Source organism: Prionailurus bengalensis, chromosome D2, assembly GCF_016509475.1.
Source record: "Prionailurus bengalensis isolate Pbe53 chromosome D2, Fcat_Pben_1.1_paternal_pri, whole genome shotgun sequence".
In the NCBI taxonomy this organism is placed as follows: domain Eukaryota; kingdom Metazoa; phylum Chordata; class Mammalia; order Carnivora; family Felidae; genus Prionailurus; species Prionailurus bengalensis.
This window is the reverse complement of record NC_057351.1, coordinates 72334214-72354757: the sequence shown is the minus strand read 5'-3', so window position 1 is coordinate 72354757 and position 20544 is coordinate 72334214. Positions and strand designations below refer to the sequence as shown.

General features: G+C 41.5%; 1 protein-coding gene across 1 annotated transcript in view; it reads right to left on the bottom strand.

The window, feature by feature from the left end:
* Nucleotides 1-15861: 15861 nt before the first annotated feature.
* Nucleotides 15862-20544, bottom strand: part of ATRNL1 (attractin like 1) — a 782697-nt gene continuing 778014 nt past the window's right edge. Inside the window, exon 29 of the mRNA XM_043597648.1 lies at nt 15862-20249. Within this exon, the coding sequence (XP_043453583.1) occupies nt 20125-20249 (125 nt within the window). The 3' untranslated portion in view covers nt 15862-20124. The remainder of the gene's footprint in view (nt 20250-20544) is intronic.

Here is a 20544-nt window from a genome sequence, read left to right as displayed (position 1 = left end):
AATTACCAGCCTCCAGAACTATGAGAAATAAATTTCTGTCATTTCTAAGATACCCAGTTTATCGTATTTTGTTACAGCAACCAGAACAGATGAAGATGTTGGGGTTAAACCCACTTTAGCGCAATTAGAGAATAACAGTGTGTAGGAACTAACACCGACCCCTGCTGTCCCCAGTACTCGCATCTTGCAGAGGAGAACATGGGAGGAGAGGTAACTGATCCCTAATCACACAGCTACTTGCTCACCAGAAGTAACTGATTCACAGTCACAGCAGAACTCGCTGCTGGTGCGCCGAGGAGCACATCAAGGCTAGCTCACGGGTGTGAAAATCACGTCCAGCACAGTGAGGGCAAAGTCATTTGAGGAGATGATGAAAGGCAGTCCGGCACCAAAGGATAGCTCTAGAGTCAATGCCTCCCCACCTCTTTACCGATGTGGGTTGGGCAGTCAGAGTCCCATGGGACACGTCTGGCTCTTTCACTTGAAAATGGCACTTCATGGGTTTCTAGGTTCTGTGTTGGAAGCTGTGGTTATGCTAGATATTACTGTGCATCTCATCTTGTGGGTTTACGATTTTCCGTGTTTCCTCCATTTAGTCAGGCTGTTCGGTGTCCTGGAACGCAGTGTTTCGTGATTATGCCTCATTTCAAATTTATTTCTCAACCGTCATCTACCGGACTGAATCCCAGTCTCTGGAGAGGCAGTCCCGGGGGACGGTGGAGGGTGGGGGAGTGAGGCATATCCAATGTCCCAAGGGTGTCTAGTGTTTCACCTCCTTACATTCACTGTTGTGGGTGACTTTGTTAGCTTTTGCCGAAGCAACATTATGGGGATGGAGATGAGAAGAGCCTGGCTCAGGAGGGGCTTAAGTACCACCAAATAGAAGGAGGACTTGTCCTGAGCAAAGAAAGTGGAAACGGCTGAGGGAGGAGAAGGCGGTGAAGTACTGAGTGGCTGAGGGCAGTGTCCCTGAAAGATAGGACAAAGAAAGCGTTTTGAAAAAAAGATTTAAAAAACAAAGGATAAAGCAGGTGGAGTGGGGGCGGGGGGGACGGGGAGAAGGCCCAAGGCTTTGCCATCAGGCAGACCTGGGTGCGAATCCTGTTCCACGCATTAGCCCTTGGCCTTTGGAGTAACTTAACGTGTCAGGGGTTTCATTTTCTTGTTCATACAAAGAAGCCAGCGAGCATGAGTGTCAGCAGAATGAGTGGGGGATCAGGGCCTGTCCGTAGTAGGATCTCCACTGGCTTGACTGCCCCCTCCCTTGTTCAAGTAAAGAGTACCATTTACCACGCTTGAGTCTATCAGGCTGGAAGTCAGACTGCCCAGAAAATGCTTCAGTTCTCTGAAGCCTGTCGAGTAATTCTCTCACAGGCTGTGTCAGAGCAAATGATTGTTGCCAGTCCCAATTTCCAAAGATGTAAAACAAAGATGCATTAGAGGTCCCACTTGATGCAAGAAGCCTTCTTACACTACTAGATATTATAGAGTAACAAGTAAACTAGTTTGTGAGTTAGATTCTGAACCAGCTCCTCGGGGAAACTTCCCCAGCTGCTGAGCTGGTGAATCCTGTCAGCTGATCCCAAGACCACTTAATAATAACAGCCAATGCCTTCACAGCACTAACCATGTGCCAGGCTCTGTCCTAAATACCTTACGCATATTACTCACTCACTCATCTGCAAAATGCCTTGAAGTAGATAGGGCTATTATTTCGGCCTTGCAGATGACAACACTGAGGCACAGAGGGGTCAGATGATTTTCCCAGGACCAATCCAAGATATGGGTCCAGGTCACTAGGCTCCAGAGCCTATATGTTTAGCCTCTTTGCTATGCTACCTCACTATGCATCAAGAGCACAGGTCAGGTGAGCCAGATTGGATGCATCACCAAGGTCCGCACAGTGCTCCAGATTTCTGTGCCACCTGGGACTGCCAAGGATGCTCCCAATGCCAAGGAACAAGCCACCCAGACCCTCTTCTCGATTCCAGAGAGAGTGGTAGTCTGAAACTGATTGCCATTTTCCCTGCTCCCTCCAGGGCCTCTTACCCCGCACCCGCTTCCTCCATAAGCTGTCCCCTTTGCCAAAGCACTTTTATGGCTGTGTTTCCAGAGAAGGAACCTGAGGCAGAGGGAAAATGGTTGGCAAGCCTTAAACTTGTTCTAAGTTGGCACTTCCTGCCTTCTAACTCAGGTCTTTTATGGATCCTATATTCAGTATACTTCTAAGTTTATTTGGCAAGGCAGTTGAGTACAAGCCACACATCCTTGGGTAGACTAGCAAAGCTCCACTTCCTCTTCTGTAAGCTGAGAATAATAGCAGCCACGTCACAGGTAATTGGTGGGATTGAATGGAGGAAGGTACTATTCATCACATTTCTGGAACAATGGCATCATAACAAGTACTTAATAAATGTTAGTCCCCTTTGGGTGGCTATTTCCTTGTATCATGAATATTTTTAGGAACACATAAACCGCATCCAGTGAGTTCACAGGCTGGATGAAACCACTCAGAGGAAGCCGTCATCTGTGCAGATCAGCTCCACTGGGGAGGACAGAGAAGGAAGTAAAAGCAGATGAAACGCATCCAACCAAATTCTCTCCCAACAGGGAGCTGAAACCTAGAGCTTAAGGTAACTTTTAAGTTCATTGTAGGTGAAATAAACTTAGAATATTGGCTATATTACTTCCTAAACCACATCCCTAAATGTGTAAAATGGGTTAACTATTCTTTTCTAGTTCAACATATTTTTTTCTCAAGCTTCCATTCCAACTGTGGTAGAATTTTAGGCAAGTTAAGAGAAGGCAGCTACTTGAATTTTCTGTTAGGGTTTCTAGTCATTTCAGGCCCTCATGCCATGTCCGCACTTTTGTGGGGTGGAGTGATGGGTGTGTCTTGTCCATGTGGAAGGTGCTCCCTGTCCCCCACCACCTCTGTATGTGCTGACATCTCTGGCGGTGGCCATCACCACCATAGATGCTTTGACCATCAGCATGTATCCCCACCAGTATCTGCTGAGATAGCTGGTCCTCCACTGGCCTTGGACTTGCATGACCCACAATCTGCTGCCAGTGGCCAAGACCTTCCACATGTGTGAACATGCGTTCCACACCATTTCTTTTAATCTAGAAGGGCAAGGGCTTCAACTCTATGTCTAGTTGTTTCTTCTATAGCTTCTCTCTGTCTTCCAGGTAGGCATCTATCATGGCCCCTCTCCACGGCTAGGGACGGCTAAGGGCAGGGGCCCATTGGCTAAATATTCTGTCAAACCTGTTGAGCACTAGACCCTGGGCCATAGGAGTCTCAAAATCCAGAACTGTATACTAATGTATTTTCTTTTTGCATTTCACTCGATTCTTCTTTCTTTGGGGGCCAAGAGCCAAGGTCTACTTTTCTTGATGATCTGTTTTATTCAGGAAGATGCACCACAAGATGATGCCAACAGAGGGATTTCAAGGACAAAGCCCAGAAAACAAAAACAAAAATGGAACCCCACCCAGTACATGTCACATATGAGTCCTTTCTATTGATGAAAGTTTATACCATAAGGCTCAGCAATGGCTGCAAGGGGGCTGGCACTGAAAAGTAAGCTGTCTCTTTCCAAACAAAGGAGCCAGACCTGGGGAGAGAGGCTCTGTGCCCAGCAGAACCTGCAGTGGACAAGATGGCTCCTGAGCACCACGACTTCCGGCAGTGGAACGGTGGCCAAGGTGGGCCCCGCGTTATTAGCGACATTTAGCAGCACAGGGAGTTTGGAAGCAGACAGACGTCAGGGCTGAGAGCTCATTTCTGAGAAAATGCTGTGCTTGCAAGATTGTGACAGCCTCTTCCCCCTCCTTGCCAGCAGTGAAAACAGTGATTCCTCACATTAGTCTGCCTCACTTCAGACCCTCATCCGTCTCCATCCCAATGGCCTGAGATGAACACTGTCCAAAGAGCTTCTTTAAAAGCCTCCCGCAGCACAGACGTGCCAACGCCAGGAGAGGCTCCTTCTCCCTGCTGGAGGTCAGGCCCCACCGTCTGCAGGATTGTGGCTGCCCCCACAGGCCTGTGGCCTCTGCCCATCGGGTCCCGGCTCTGCGTGAGACCTCCCTGTCCCTTCCAAGTCTTTTCCAGATCCATCTCATGCATCTGCATGGCTGCTAATGGCCACCCTTTATTCATTTCAGTGGCATGTTTAGTCTCCTCACAGCTTTAGCTTTTGACCTTTCTCAGTCTTTATTGTCCTGTCAAATGGTTTTGGTGGAGACAAGTGCAATTTACTGGGCTCACTATAGAATGGAATGGGCTTTTTTTCTACTCTATGAGCTGCCAAGATGTGTGTGCGTATTGAGGGTGTGGGGGAGAGTGGTGCGGCTAATCTTTGGCCCTCCTTCCCTCTCTTCCTTCTGCCTGCTGCTGGGGGCAAGATGATGATGGTGACCAAGGACCTGAATCTATGATAGGCAGGTAATTTGCCTCTCTAGGCTTCCTAGAGTCTAATTTCTTATCCTGACCCAACCAGGATCTTATTTTAACAGTACGTGAGTGTGCTGTAAAAATTAATCTGTAATCCCATCTGTAAGCTACATTAAAATACTGAAAAGGTAACATGTCTGGATTTAAAGGGCATGACAGGGGCCGTGAGAGGAGTCCACTTCCTGTGGCTGCTAGAACAAACTACCACAAACTAGTGGCCTAAAACGGCAGGAGTGTATTTTTTTTACAGCTCTGGAGGCCAGAAGTCCAGAAATGAGTCTTCTAGGGTAAAGTCCAGTTGTTGGCAGTGCAGCTTCTTTCCGGACGCTCTAGAGGGGGATCTGTTCCTTGCCTGTCCCAGCTCTGGTGTTTGCTGGTCGTTCTTAGTGAGTAGTGGCATCACGTCACTCCTTGCTTCTGCTGCCAGGTCACCTTTCTCTGAAGTCAACCCTCCCTTTGCCTTACTCTTATCAGGACACTTGTGATTACATTTAGGGTCCAGCTGGATAATCCAGATCACCTTCCCATCTCAAAATCCTTGCCTCCATCAAATCTGTAAAGTCTCTTTTGCCCAATAACACACACAGGTTTCAGGGATTAGCACTTGGATCCCTTTGGGAGTCATTATTCAGCCTACCTTGAGACCACTTTGAGCTTGGACCCTACTCAGGAAGTGATCCTTCCTGCCAAAGAGAAGTGGGATGACACATGTACCATTTGCCTGAGGACTCGAGGAGAATATTGACATGATCCAGAAGACAAGGAAGAGAGCTGCAGGGCCACTCCAGTGGACCAACCCATTTGCTGGGTTAGCATGTAACGTTATCAGACAGCATTTTGCAGAGCTTTTTGGAGAGAAAGTGATAGTCACCAAAAAAGTGATGACAATCCCAGTATAAGAGACGAAGGAGTACAAGATTGTGGTAGACATTAATGGTTGCCTACCCAAAAGCCATTCCCACCTTTCTTGCTAGCATAATCCTGATTTTCCTAAGTTGCAATGTACCCAGCTTCAGTGGGGTACCTAGCTTCAATGAATCATCATTGGTCTCAAGTTGGAGCATCTCACAATTCCACGTCCACCTGACCACCAGGGGGGCTCTTGTTAAATGCAGAGTCAGACTCAGGAGGTCTGGGGTGGGTCTGAGACTCTGCAATTCTAACAAGCTCCCCAAAGCTATGGATGTGCTTCCCTTTGGATCCACCTGGAGTAGAGAGGGTCTAAACCACTCACAGCAATCACATTGTTCCTTGCCAAGGATTGGTTCAGAGTAATCATGTGACCCAATCTTAGCCAGAGAAAGCTAAGAGAAGATGTGCTGAAGGGCAGAGAGAGATAAGAGAATTGTAAAGAGAACACAAAATATTCTGCCTAAAATTGCCCCTTTTCTTCCCATTTCCTGCTGTGTGAAATGCCATATGCAGAGGTGAGGTCCTGAGCTGTAGCAGCTATCTTATGACCAAGAGGGATGCACTTGAAGGTAAAAGCGTATTCACTGAGGAGGGGGAGGAGAGGAACGTCTTTGGGCCATCAAAACAGACTTGTACTGACAGATTTTCTTGCTACATGAGACATGAACTCCTTATGGTTTAATCCACCGGTATTCAAGTTGTCTGTTATTTGTAGTTGAATACACCTGACTGATGTAAAACAAACACAGGATCCTCAGAAGCAGCCAACACAACAGGGACAAAGCACAGAGAACTGGAGTCCAGATGCAACCACTAGAAGGAAACTAAGGACCCCCAGTTCTTCGTAGTAAGGAGCAACTTTAAATAGCCATCTGAGCCCCACTGCATGGCACCTTATTGCTGTGCATCTCCGTGCAGACTTCCTATATGGTAAGTGCGCCTATTATTCTCAGTCCTGAGTTTGTAACACAGTCTCAAGAATCCTTTCACTGTCTTATTTCATTATAAGTCACAAGTTCAAAATTCTCTTTAAGTATAATGATACCTGAATTGGGTAAATCCTACCTGTAATAATTAGGATTCTGATGCTGACACTGAACTGCTAAACCACTTAAGTCTCACTTCCTCCTTTTATCTGAAAGATCTAAAAGCCCTGTTTTAGATACTTCGTGCGTGTCCTTCTCGGTATGCTTAGCCTGGATAACACCACATCTCATGCACACACTTTGGACATCAGCCAGTGCCCCCTTGGCCCCATGGATCACAGCAATCAACCACAGGATTAATTAATCCTGAGTGTGACTTAAGCCACTTTAAAGAAAATCCCAGGCAAAAAGATATAAATACCTATTTTTCCTGTTGAATTGTTTCAATTCCCTCATCGATAGCAGACTTAATTGTGCAATACCTTGGAAATACACAAACATCTGCAATTTTATTTCTAAGCGTATATGAAAGACAAAGATATTCATGTCCTGTGTGGTTTCAGGAACATGATGGCTTTTATTGACTTTGGGGGGGGGGGGTGCGGTGGTGAGAAGGGAGAAAGAATGAAGAAGGAAAAATTAACTCCTTTATTCAGATGATAATGAGACTTGAAATATGTCAAACAACTGAAGGAGAAGACCTGGGACGTTTCATAATGGTGTTTTTAAGTTCTATCCTGATTTTTCTTTTAAGAAACAAACCACCTCGTTCAGGATACGGGTAAAGTATGCCTGTAGCACTGATTAGCTACATAACTTTGAATCTAGAAGGTTACCAATTTGTCTGACAACCCCCCTCCCATCCAACACCGTCCTCCTATTTTCTGAGTCAGCACACTCACTCTTGGAGGAGCCTGCATCTTGCAGAGCTGTCGTTTCTATCAAACACAATGCCCTCAGGGTTTATGCTCATCATTAAAGAAAAGAAAAAAAAAACAAACTTGTTAGAGTATTAGCTGGGCCCAGTGCAGCGCCGTTAAATTAATTTTTAGAGATGTATCTAGGTCATACATCTGCATGTTGCATATAAACACTCCAGCTAGTTACCTAGTACTTGCTTCTTTCTAAACTGTTAGGGCCACGCTTGACGGAGAATTTCCATTTATTTTGGCCCTGAATAGAGAATGATAGTTCCCCTTCAATAGAACCATGGGATAATTGCCATGTTCTTTCTGAAAGTCGGCTGCCACAAAAATATTTCCAATGATCTTTTTAGGAGACTTAAAAAAACATTAACATTCCTGTTGCCGTTAACTAGCAGTTCTTTATATAGAATCTTTTGATGCCCAAATAATTTATTAATTCTCTACATTGCATTTTATCTTCTGAGTAGAAAGAATGTATTTCATAAGGTCCCCTTAGAGGCAACGAAGTTTCGACACACAGCTCAAACAGCGAAGTCACAATCCACTGTCCTTTGGGTAGAAATTAAGCTTCAAGGAAAAAATAAGAATTTAGTGTTTGGATGGTGGGGAATAAAGCATATTTGAAGAATGTACGGTTCAAAGGATCTCCATGAGAAAAGATTAAGAAAATGGGCAAGAAGGCTACTGTACCCATTTATCTCAATATGCTACCCTGAGAATTCAAGTGTAACCAAAGCAGTCCAGAATCATCGAATGAAAACTTTGACCCTACAGGGGTCGAATGCCTATGAAGATTTGTGTGCCATTTTAGGACATGTGTTTCTTGTGGAGCTGGGGTAACCTGATGGGTTCTAACCACCTTTTTCGAGCTGATTTCTTAAAAATCTAAGGCAGAGCAACCCAGGTAAGCACAGTCGCATTGTCACCGGGTAAGAATCAGGGAGAACCAGCCAGCATGTCCTGAGATGGGTCTACACCAGACACATGAGAAACTGAGACTGAGGAAAAGAGAAGGAACTTGACTAGTCCCATGAACATGCTCCAGTTAAAGAGTGCTGTGTGTCACTTTCTGTTATTGTGGAACCTGTGTGTAAAGAAATTGTGTAAAGAAAAGATTTCCCAACTTAGACTGTACTTATGGTAACAGGACTAGAGATCTAGGAAAGGATTGGAGTGCCCTGTCATGTGATTTGATCTGATGCAAATTGGGATCGCTCATCATAAGCTGTGTTTTATTCTACCTGTGCTTAGAATCTCGAACACAGCTTGGTAAACGAGGGTGCAAGACAGAACATTGCACTTAAGATTGCTTCGTAAAAGGTATGGGGGAAGCGGGGCAGAGCGGTGTGCATAACACTGTCCAAATTAAGTAGTAACATGGACAAGACACTGCAAGGGCTCTGACCAACTTTCTGATGACTTTTTGCACTGGGCTTAGAGAAGCATTCCAACTTCAGTCTGGAGATTTATAAGTCCAAGCAAAGTGGGATACTGACAATATGATCACATCAAGATGTAACTTGTAATTGCAAAGTCACTTTCGATTAGATCACTAGCACTTTTGTGACCCAATGATATGACATGATTAGGTCTGAAGCCAGCCCATGAACACGCAGGACGATTGTGTGATTAACTAGGCTGACTCACGGGCACAACAGGTCACGGGCATCTGAAAGTCTGAGATCGCCTGAAGCAGGGTGGAGTAGAGCTCATTTTCTCTACATGGGAGAACGATGATAACTTCAAAAGATTAGATTGCTCATTAGAATAGGAGATATGTCCCTTCAGTTAGAAGTGTTTCTGTCATTAGATAGTATGGTAAGGGAACGATGGCCGGAGTTTCTGACTTCATTCTTCCTGCCATTGTCTTGTGAGTCCCCCGGCAGGTTTGGGGGAGCAGCACACTGTGCTAGATTCTTTCCCAAATCTGCCACTTGAGCTTAGTCAGGTTGATGCTGTAAGCCTCAGTTTTCTCATCTATAAAACAGGGATTCCAATATTCCTTTCTTACTGATTGTAGGAGAATTAACATGCGTCGTGCCTGGTACATAGTAGGTGCTATTAACTATTTGAACTTTCAGAAGATGTATTTCAAAACAGGATCATCTTCAAGCATTAAATTCCATGACCACTAATTAATATAAGGGCAAATGTAAATACAATTAAATAACCATTTATACTTAAACATCAGAAGCTAGTTCCCTACCCCCAAACTGCCTTATGATATGGGGGTCAGAAAAAACCCACAGTATTGACAGAGTCAATGAAAATCGCAATTGAACTTAGCACACTATGTCTGGTAATTATACGGCTGAGAGACACATGAGCTAATTCATTTGCCCACCGACACAACTATGGCCCACGTCAGAAACTGCTAGGCAAATGAGGTCAGCCTATGCAGTGGGTGTCCCAGACCGAGGCTTCATGAATGGGCTTCCCTCCAAAGTCTCTATAGACAATTTTAGTAGCACTATGAAAAATAGTTCTAAAGGAGAAGAATTGGGTCTCTAAGTAGAGTTCCCCCAAACTTGTCTGTTGAGTTAATTGGAGCCCTTATTAAAAACGCAGATGCCAGACAGAACCCCAGATCACGCTTCTTATCGGCAGGGGTGGAAAACATGGCATCTTGGTCTTTTCACAAGCCGGTTTGGCTTCTGGCATTGCCCATTAGCACAGGTGTACTAGATCATTATTTCCATTCAAAAGTTTGTTTTCAAATGTTTGTAACTCCAGCAAAGCCCTCCAGGGGATTTCCATGAATTAAAATGAATGTCCGAATGTCATCCCCTTGACCAAGTCCAGCACTTAGTCCCTGCCCAACTGGTCTGGAAATTCACCCAGAGGCCACTTCACACACACACGAGGCCTGCCTGCTTCCTGGCAGACAACTTGTGAAAAAATACAGGAGGAGTGCATCATTGCTCAGGGCTGCATTCAAACCATAGCCATCTCATTCTGTTTTATTTGTTTATAACCAGAGTTCTCAAAATGGGGTCACCAGCCTCCGCCTCAGCATCACCCAAGAACTTCTTAGAAATGAAAATTCTTGAGCCCCGTTCCAGACCTATTGTATCAGAAGTTCTAGGAGTGGGCCCCAGCAATCCATTTTAACAAGCCCTCCAGGTGATTCTGATTTATTCTAAAGTTTGAGAACCACTAGTTTCCAAAAAAAAAAAAAGTTCATTTTCCCACTTATTTCAATACAGTGAACCAATAAGTATTTAACTAGAGAGGCCTCTCGAGCATTTCTTGCGATTTTTTCTATATTCAGTTAGAGGAAGGAGAAAAACCGAACCAACCTCATTTCCACATGATTGACATTCCTGCAAAGTAGCCTTGATTTAAAGACATCAGAATCAGATGATCGGAAACTGATCATTGGGGAAAAAAGTCAGGATTCTGACTTCACCCCTTTGAACATTTACTTTCATAAGAGACGGTCACCTGCTGAAGTCATCTTTTCCACAAACTGAGGTCTAATCATTACTGTAATGCCTTTTCAAGGTACAACGGCTGCATAGATTATAAGTGTTTCATGTACATGATGCAATTTGATTCAGTAGCTCAGATTATGAATGGCCACTCAGGGTAGTTGTCCAAGAGGTGAAAGGAAAGTCTTAAGCCTGATGCTCATTCATAACATATCTTCCATTGCTCTTTTGGTATAGATATGTAAATATACTCTTACATATACATAGTCTACATTTACAAGTATATATAATAAATAAGGGTGTAAGATATATGTATAAATACATTCTATATTGAAAGAGAAATGAAAGTTGTATATAAGTAGGCTTTAAACGGGAGACATCCATTACACATGCACACACAAATACATATATATTTATAAGGAAAATAGTGATCTGTAATATGACAAACTCCATTTAATAATTCTCTCGCATTGGTTTATAAAATGTAAAAGAACATAGTTAAATGAACAGGAATTGAAAACGCATGATGGATATGTCCCTCATAGCATTTAAATCTCTTCCACTTGATTAAAAATTCCTAGTTCCTCTTCACTGAATTGTTTAGAGTTTTTGAGCAGCCTCTGCCCTGATTAAAACAAATTAGCATCAAAGATCCCCTGTTGAATGAGAAATCATTAATTGAGAAACATGCAATGCTCCTTAATTACCTTTAGAACAGCGAGAGAACAAATAATCTCAGGTTCCAGAGGGGCCTGCCCGCTCTGCGCTGCGGACTCATTTCGTGTAGCTGCTGGAATAAAACTCAAGTTGCAAACACTATTGGGGAATATCAATGCAAGCTTCAGTAAACACACTGTAGATTGTTTATCTAAAATAAAAATATATAGATAACGACTAACAGGAAGAGAGGAACATGTTTTAGTTTTTCATTTTGTCGAGAGCTTTAAAAGTGTTCTTACATATGCCAATATTGATTGAGAAACGATGTGAGCTGTTCTTTCTGATATAAATTTTAATGCTTTGTGTAAAATATTTTATTTACGTAATTACCTGATAAAATTTCAGATACTTCCTCTCTACAGATGAGTAGCTTTATCATTTAACACTGGAGCAGAAAGCACCCAAGTATTAAACTTCACAACATCCAGCTACAAATGGAAATTCAAACCATGATATGGCAGCTTGTTCATTCATTCCTTTGTACACACATACAACAGTTTCTTCAGGTCAGTGAAATATGATGTATACCTCCACTTTTGAAATCTAGAAACCATTGAGTAATAACCCATGGAAATAGCATTAGGAAATCAAGTGTTAGCGTGATGTAGAGAATATTACCAAAGGCGTATACACAGGGCCATGTACACAGTCTTCTGATGTGACAGTGGTTTGTATGGGACTGGATCTAGGCTCTGAAAACTTTCTCACAAGCGCCCTGGAAGGAAGGAAGCAGTGTCTTCATCTTCCTACATTGGGTAAATAAAGCATGTTGAGGCTTGGTCATTCAGCTAAGGATAGGGTGTTGCTTTTATTCTAGTTTTCCCAGGTCTCTACTTTAACCACTAGATCATATGTCCTCAACAGTCTTTGGAAAAAAAAAATGACAAAATGGATTCAGTTACTTCCATTTCCTTGGATATTTTTGGTTCATTTATAGTTTACACAGACTGGCTCATGTAACATAAAACACAAAACACCCAAACAGTGCTGCCATTTGAGATTGATATCAATGTGGGTAAGACCCAATTTGGGAAATTTGCACTTAATTTTTAGTGACGTGAAGTGACTTGTTTTATGAGTGAAATAAAACTTTATACCAACAGTCATAACAGGTCTCAAACTTAGTAGAAGTTATTAATCATTATTCTTTGTCCTATACTCTACATCAAGATCATAAACTTGACATTGCCATAATTTTTGCAAATATTATAAATAATCCCTTAGAGATTAAATTATAAGGGCAATTATCCAGACTACATTAAGAATATGTATACAAAGTATTTGCCTAAGAAGAGGAAGAAAAGAAGAAAGAAGAAGAAGAAGACGACAGCGGAGGAGGAAGGGGAGGAGGAGGAGGAGGAGAAGAGGAAGAAGAAGAAGAAGACTATCATTAACTGTATCAATGCAGTATGGAAGGATATAAACATGGTTGTAACGTTTTGATAAAGTAGGAAAATTGTCATTGTTTTTCCTCAAGGGGTTTTGATGAAGGAATATTCTTTCTTTGGACATTGAACTTTAGGACAAATAGTTCATAATACACTAATGTGCAAAATGTAACTGATTTATATATATTGTCAAAATAAGAATGACTAATAGAAAGTCTACCACGCACGATCCTCGATATGGTTTAGAAAAGGACAGTCTTGTCACTGAACATTGCACGTTATATGTAAAAACAAACAACACATCCCTATATGCCTTTACGAAAATCTAGTTTGTAGAGCTCATCGTAGGCATGGCCTTCAGAGAAGCAACCTGATGCTCCTGGGTGGCTTTCCTTTACAGAAAGGGAAACAAAGCCAACACTGACTGAATTTTTGCACAAGGTCACATTGGAGCTGACACTTCAGAAATCAGCAAGGAGTGGACATCTCATACTCAGAATTTGTTCCCTCTTCCAAAGAGCTCATCTGCACGTAAATGTTGGGGAGATCATAATCTTTCATTCCTACAAGGCAACAAGCCTCAGATGGACTCAGGGTTCTGACAGGAGGAGGGAATAGTCTTGATACGTAGAATATCCTGTTTGGCATTATCTATTTGTGTTGCGAGGCAGTCCATTTTGGGTTGAAATCAAATTGTTTTAAGCTGAGCTGGTCTTTTTATTGGTATCCTTCCAGCCGGCCTTCCTTTTAAGTGCCATCGTATTTCAAACAAGCTGATCTGAAGGAAAAGACAACGGCTGTCAGCGTGTGTCGTCACAAGGGAACAAAGATGCACAAGCTCTATTTTAGGTTATTTATTTACGTTTAAAGCATGGATACAGGTATGAGATGTTCGTTTACTTCTGGGGAAAAAGAGCTGACTAGTCAGTGAAGGGTCAGGAAAAATGTGTCATGATGGGACAGAAAGTCTAACACAATCTGTTAGTATTTGCTGTAGAATTACCATTTAAAGGTGAGGAGGGTAATATGTGAAATACATAGGAGACATTGTAAAAAAAAGAAAAAAACAAACATCCTGATGCACAAATCTGAATCACCAGGTAACACATACCATACCATTGGATTCTATTGCAATTTGGTTATTTGGGAACTTTGGCACATATATGTAATTTAGTGTTACCAAAAAGACTTCAAAGGAAAATCATTGCTTGTGACTTTCCTGAATTTAACCTGAACGTTTTCATAGTAAAAGTTGAACACATTTAATTCTGATCTACTTCCATTTCAACATAAACCTATCACAATATCTAGCTGAGGTAGGTGAACAGTTTTATCCCAGTTTACTTGTAAATGGTTTAGACAACTGGCCCAAGGCGTTAAAAAAAAAAGAGTAGTGATTTGAGTTTACATTAAAACTCGAATGTGTCCCCGCATGGGACTAAGATAACTCGTAACTGGGAAGCACAAAATTTAAGATATCTCTCAGCGACAGGGGCTATAGATGCACAAAGAACTGTTACAAGAATTTGCTCACTAATGCTATTTTCTAGGCGGATTTTCAGGAGCAGGATCTCCTATCTGACCATACACAGAGCCCGTTTAAAGAAGCTTATGCTTAAACAGCTATCTTGCCTGAGTGAAAATTTCACTTCTGCCAAAAATAAGACTGGTGAAACCTTTTGATGGTTAGTAGAAGACAGAGTCTCTGCAGTGATCTTTGAGAGGTTTGCATTCTTGTTCAGTTAGGACTGCTCTACAACGAATCCTAAAGGAGGCAGAATTATTTCCTCGAGGAAGGATGGGAGCCCCGGGAAGCACAGAGGTCTGAAGGCGACCGGAGTTGGGGGGGGGGGGTGGTGGGGGCACGACGCAGTTTACAAAAGCTTATCCAAAATTATAACGTGGCCTCATATCTGGAAAGCAAAATAGTAATACTTGCTGTTTTCACTTGTAGGGCTGGACAAGGTCAAGTGCAACAAAAACTTGGCTGCCCTGGTTATGGCAGACACCATAATGCTAAAAAACAGAGAAGTCCATTGGATGTGGAGAGGGAGAAAGGGCTTGGGTTATTGCTGAAAGGGTGCCCGCCCCTTCACTTCAACCACTCACAGGTGACTTCTTACAGGAAACTTCTTCAGGGCAGAGAAAGATCAGTTTTGAGCTGAAATCTTCACGTCTCCTGATAGCCACTGACTTACCATCAAAAAAAAAAAAAAAAAAAAAAAGCTGAAGAAGACCATGCTCAAGGCTCAGCTGTTCAGAGAAGCTGCTACTTTTTGTTGTAAAAGAAAGAAGCTCCAGGGTCCACTCTGTTATACCCACTTTGGGCATATCTTCATCCGGCCCATATCAAAGCTTCTCTCTTTTTTTCTAAAGCTTCTGGGAGATGCCAGCCAGGTTGGGCATGTTTCTCAGTCCTCTTCCTTGACCTGACTCCTGGGAGGTGTGATGGAGGGCTGCCTGTGAGGAGACCACCATTCCATCCTCTAGGGCACAAGAGGGGCCCAAGACCCTGAGCCCAAGAGGGGTCACAGACCCTGGGTCCAACTGTGGCTGCTGCGGAGAGAGATCCTTGTTGGCAGCCTCTTCTCAGTAACTCCGGACTGCGGTCCAGCAAGGAAGTGGCCCTAATGTAAAGTGAGGACCCAGATGGCAACATGGGGACGAAACCCAAAGCCTGCCAAAGAGCAAGCATATTTCTTAGAACACTGCTGAGCTAGGCCACAGCTGTACCAGTTTCAGAACCAGGATGGTTACTGTAAGTAAGAATGATTTTTGTAAACACAGAGCACATGGCCAGGGCGGAGACCCACAGTCATAGCTGGAACTCTGGCCACTCGCTCTCACCCTCTTGTGGGTTTTGTTCCCGTTCTCAGCAACATTCAAAGTGTTCCGCATGCCATTCAAAGACGACGTGTAGAAAAGGTCAATGAAAATCAGGAGAAGAGGGGAAAGAGAGAAAAATGTATTTGGAATGGGGAATTCAATAACACAAATTTTATCACCAAGTCTTAGATGACAGAGGGGCATTTTCAGGTGTTGAGAGCTTTTACCTGTTGTGATTTTGGAAGGGTAAAAATAAAAATAACAAAACCGTAGTTAGCAGTGGGGGTTGGAAGATCCAGTGTTTTTATTTCAGTAATTAAACTCTTGATTAATAATAGCACACTGCAGCATAAAATGTTGACTTTTTAAAGCAGGTTTGAACTTTTACACAATCTGTTTTAACATTGGCATGCACATGTGTATACATATATGCTGATATGGTTATAAGTCTTAATTTTAAAAATTTGATAAAACTACACTGTTAAATGTACACTATACTGAAAACACTGCTGTAACACCAACCAGATGGCTTGTATTCCCTGGAAAATTATTGAAAGCATTTTGAACTAGAGTGATAACTTCGTTATTTAAAGAAATTCTTCTAACTGTAGATAAAGGCAACTCTTTGGCCCAGTGCAGTGTTTTCCTAATTTGCCTAATGGTAAGAATCACTGAGGTGCTTATTAAGCATATGAATCTCCAGGGTCTAATCCAGTCCTTCTGAGTCTTGATCTCTTGAGGCAAAAGTAGGAATCTGTACGAACCCGGGTAGTTCTTATGATCAAGTGAGTTCCAAAGTCACTCTAGTAACATGACAAATGGGCTTTGGAAGTGGATTTTTCCTTAAGTGTATGAGGGAGAATTAGTTCATCTGATCCGTTTTCATTCTTCCAAACCTTTTATATAAAACACTCTTCAAATCATAGTTTTATGTTTAGTGATAAAAAGAGGTACGATGTATGCCAACCAAACGTAAGGATTGGTTTCTTCCTGCTTAATTTGAATGTGAAAGTGACAATGAATGTTCCTGTCTAAATGCTCTATTAAAGCTATATATATTTTGGAAGAGCCAAAGCCTCTAATGATTCAAATATCAAAGTAGCTTTTTTTGGAAATCTCTATATCTTCGAAATATAGGAACTTGCTCAAGATTTTTATGCAACTTTCACCTGCAAAACCCTACTTGACTTTCAGTTATGGTAAAAAGATGGATGAAAAATTAATAGATGGATTCATAAAATGGTTGAAAACCAGTGGCCTGGTGGCCCCATGATGGCCCATCCCAGCTACTCAGCGTGGAGGGCCTGCTGTGGGAGTTTGATGCCTATTACCTTCTGGGCTCACAATGGGTCGGCAAGGTGGGCACCACCTTCCCTCATAGATGGAATGTCTGAGGCTTCCGAAGAGCAAAACTTGCCCAGCACGACACAGCTCAAAGCTGATGCCAGCATCTGTTCTTGGGCCTGTCTGCCAGTCTATACTCTAAATGACTGCAACAGGACACCAGCTGTACAGTCACTTCTATATGACAGAACTTCCCTCCCCCCCCCCCCATGAGATATTGGGAAGCACAGCAAGTATTGATTCCACACAGAAATATGTCCTATTGGAAGTCTTCCTACTGAACATAACACAATAGTATGTGGCATACTCTTTCCTTCTCCGTGTATTACTAAAACAAATTTCCATTTAAAAGCAATTAAGAAAACCCAATCCTCTTAAAATTTATTACGTCTATCTGTAAGCACATGCATCCCTTTAAACAAGAATTCTCTGGTTGTCCAAATATCGTCCCCAGGTCAATTTTAAAAATGCTGTTCTATTTAACAAAACCTTTTTCCTACTTGGAAGAATAAGAAATCTTAAAATCTAAAGGACCCTTCAAAGTTATTCTAAATGGAAAGGTACCAAATTCCATTAAGATAAAGTTTTGAAGAGAATCAATTATTTAAGTATAAACTTCTAGAAGAGTATCTGCATATACTTGTGAATTGATTTTAAAAAGTTAAAAAAAAAAGTAGCATGTAAATGTAAAGTGTTTGGGATGTGGGGACAAAAAAATTGTGACACAAATACAAAGTGATAATCCCTAAGGTCTTTTCAATCCACTTTACCTGAGGGTGAAGAATTTTGCTGCCGGTAAAAAGCTTTGATACGTTGAGAAGATATTGTAAACGTAGTCACGGAGGTAGCAATATTTGGCCCAGAAAGATATAGTATGACTTTAACTTCACATTGCATGATGTCCCGTAACTCTCTAAAATTCAAATTTTCAAGTTTTAGGAACCCAGTGGGATTGGAGGTGGATACAGCTTGGCAATTCTTTCTTTGTAACACTGTTTGCTTGGCCTCTCTAAATGGACAGCTGAAATAGATTTTATATATGTTTTTGTGTTTTGTTACATAAGCTTTCTCTCATACGACTGTTAGAGAATTAAACAAATCGGGCATTTTATTTTTAAATGATTATATTTTTGTAGTCACCAGTTTTGTCAATTTATTTTTCCAGGAGAAAAAGCAACATTTAAAGGGTCCAAAAAGAAGCTAATAAAATTACTTGATCTTTTTTCTAGGAGACGTTTACAAACTTTCCTTGCCTTTTTTTTTTTTTTTTTTTGAGAGATAAAATATCACAGGGAGGCAAAAACAACCAGCTTCACTGCCACCCCTCTCCCAAAAAAACCCACAGGCTATAGATAAAATTACTCTAAGAATTACTCTTATTTTTAACGCATAGAAAATAGCAAAATTATCATGCCAACATAAAGAATATATACTATAATTCATAAATGTCTAATTATCAAAACAGTGATAGGCATGGTTAGATGCAACCTAGCAATCTTATATACGATGCAACTACCTATTGTATGGTCATTCCTGTTATATATTACATTCGATCCTCATCAAATTAAGCTGACTATGTATAATGGAATTATGAAATAAACATTGAATATCACAATAGGGTCATATTCCGCTACTGTACAACCACAGCATGCAAGTAACTATGCATTAGCTGTAAACAGTAAAGTGTCATTACCTTCCAGAAATCCAAAGAACATGAAAAGTACATATATAGTACTAAACATCAATTATGTGTAAATGGCTTTCATATTGAACAAAACTATGTTGTATAAAGCAGCTTTGGGTCTCTCTGTCACTGCTTTCTACACATATCCTGTAGTCACCCTGACTACAGTTAAGAAACTGTTAATTCCAAACAAGGTCTGGTTAATGCTACTGAGTTCTAGTGAACTATAGTCAAAATTAGGACACAAATAAATCTATGTTCCAGTGTGAAGGCTGTTCTATACCATTTTTGCTTTCTGCCATAACTCACATGTTTGAATCATGAAGAATATGCTAAATGTGGGCATTGATGAACTTATTTTTTAAACTAGAAACTTGCTCTCATGACACCAATGTGTTTATGTTAGAAATAAGAATACTGTAGATGCTTGCCAACAAATGCTTGTCCCTACTTGTAGTCTAAGTGAATAGTTGGCAAGAAGGACCCTGGGTCATGTGAAAACTTTGGAGGGGTCACCTCTAAAATACTTCCATAACATTTGTAAAAGGTAGATAAAATCGAGCAGCTAGGAGAGGAAGGCCAACCAAAGCTGATCCATTCTTACAAAAATGCAGATGAATCATTTAGGTCTGATCCAATGACTCCTAAGCAATTAAAAAAAATTACCATACCAGAGCTGAAGCTTGCACACTGTAAAATAACTATTTCAGCTCTCTTCAGGTTTGGTATTACAGGGTTTTTGGCAGGAGGGAAAAAATTGATTGCTGGACAGGCTTTTCCATGCTCTATCAGCTCTGATAATGAGTGAGGCAGTTGGCGTGGATGACAGGAATGTCCTTTTCACTTGGAATTCTAATAAAACCTCCTGTGAAGTTGCATTTACCATCCATCCAAATGGTCTCATTTTGGTCTGTGTTCCAGTTAGGTGGGAAACTGTCCCATTCTCAAACTGAGTTCGGACATGATATGGTCATGTGGAATACTTAAATACATTACCTACATCCCGCTAAATCAAAATCTTGCTTTTACATTTACAGTGAGATAAAACAGCATTTAAAGCCATTGCGATTTGTTCATTTCCTGTTCATATAGAAGTGATTTAAGTTTGCTTATGAGGCAAAAATTGTACAATTCTCATCACTCAGGCATTATAAAATGTCTTTCTTTAAAGTCCTAGGATATAAACAGTTCGGTTTATAGGAATCACATATTTTCCATCTGCATTAAGAAACAATATACATCTTTTTCTGGAGTATTTAAATGTTATCTATGATAAGCCTAGGAGAGTCGTAAAAACTGACTTTGTCGCCCCTCAGTACTGTTACTTTCATAAAAGTCACGGACATTCTCTGGCCACTTGAGTCATCGCCCATTTGGAGGGAAGTGTACTTGAGCTCTGGAACTATACACAGGTTTGCCTCCATAAAAACTGAGGCCATAGACCAGCCTGAATGGAAGTCATTTACAAAATCAAACATGTCGGAATATCCAGGAGTCGTTTCTGTTTCTCAGACACAAGTTCCTTGACGTGTTGAGAGGTGGTGTTTTCGATTTCGGACTCCTGAAGTCTTGTCTTTACTGTCGGAAGGCTTCTGTTGTGAAATATCTATTAGGGCACTGGCAATTGCGAGGCCTGGAAGAAAAGGTGAAAATCAGTCAACTACGTGGCTAGACCTTTCCGGGATAGTGACAGTGGTGTCTTAGCACCCTATTTTCATTGTTTTATATTTAGTCATCAAATATTTAGCTGTTTATTGGAAGTTATTACGTACCGTGCCCTTCACTTAAAATGTTCTTCAACTTAGACACATGAACTTCACACATGAAGAAGAACAAGGATCTAACAAAGTTAACTGACTTTGACTTTGGATAATTAAATTCAGTATGTGACAAAAATATCACAAGCAGCCATGGATGTAACTCCACAC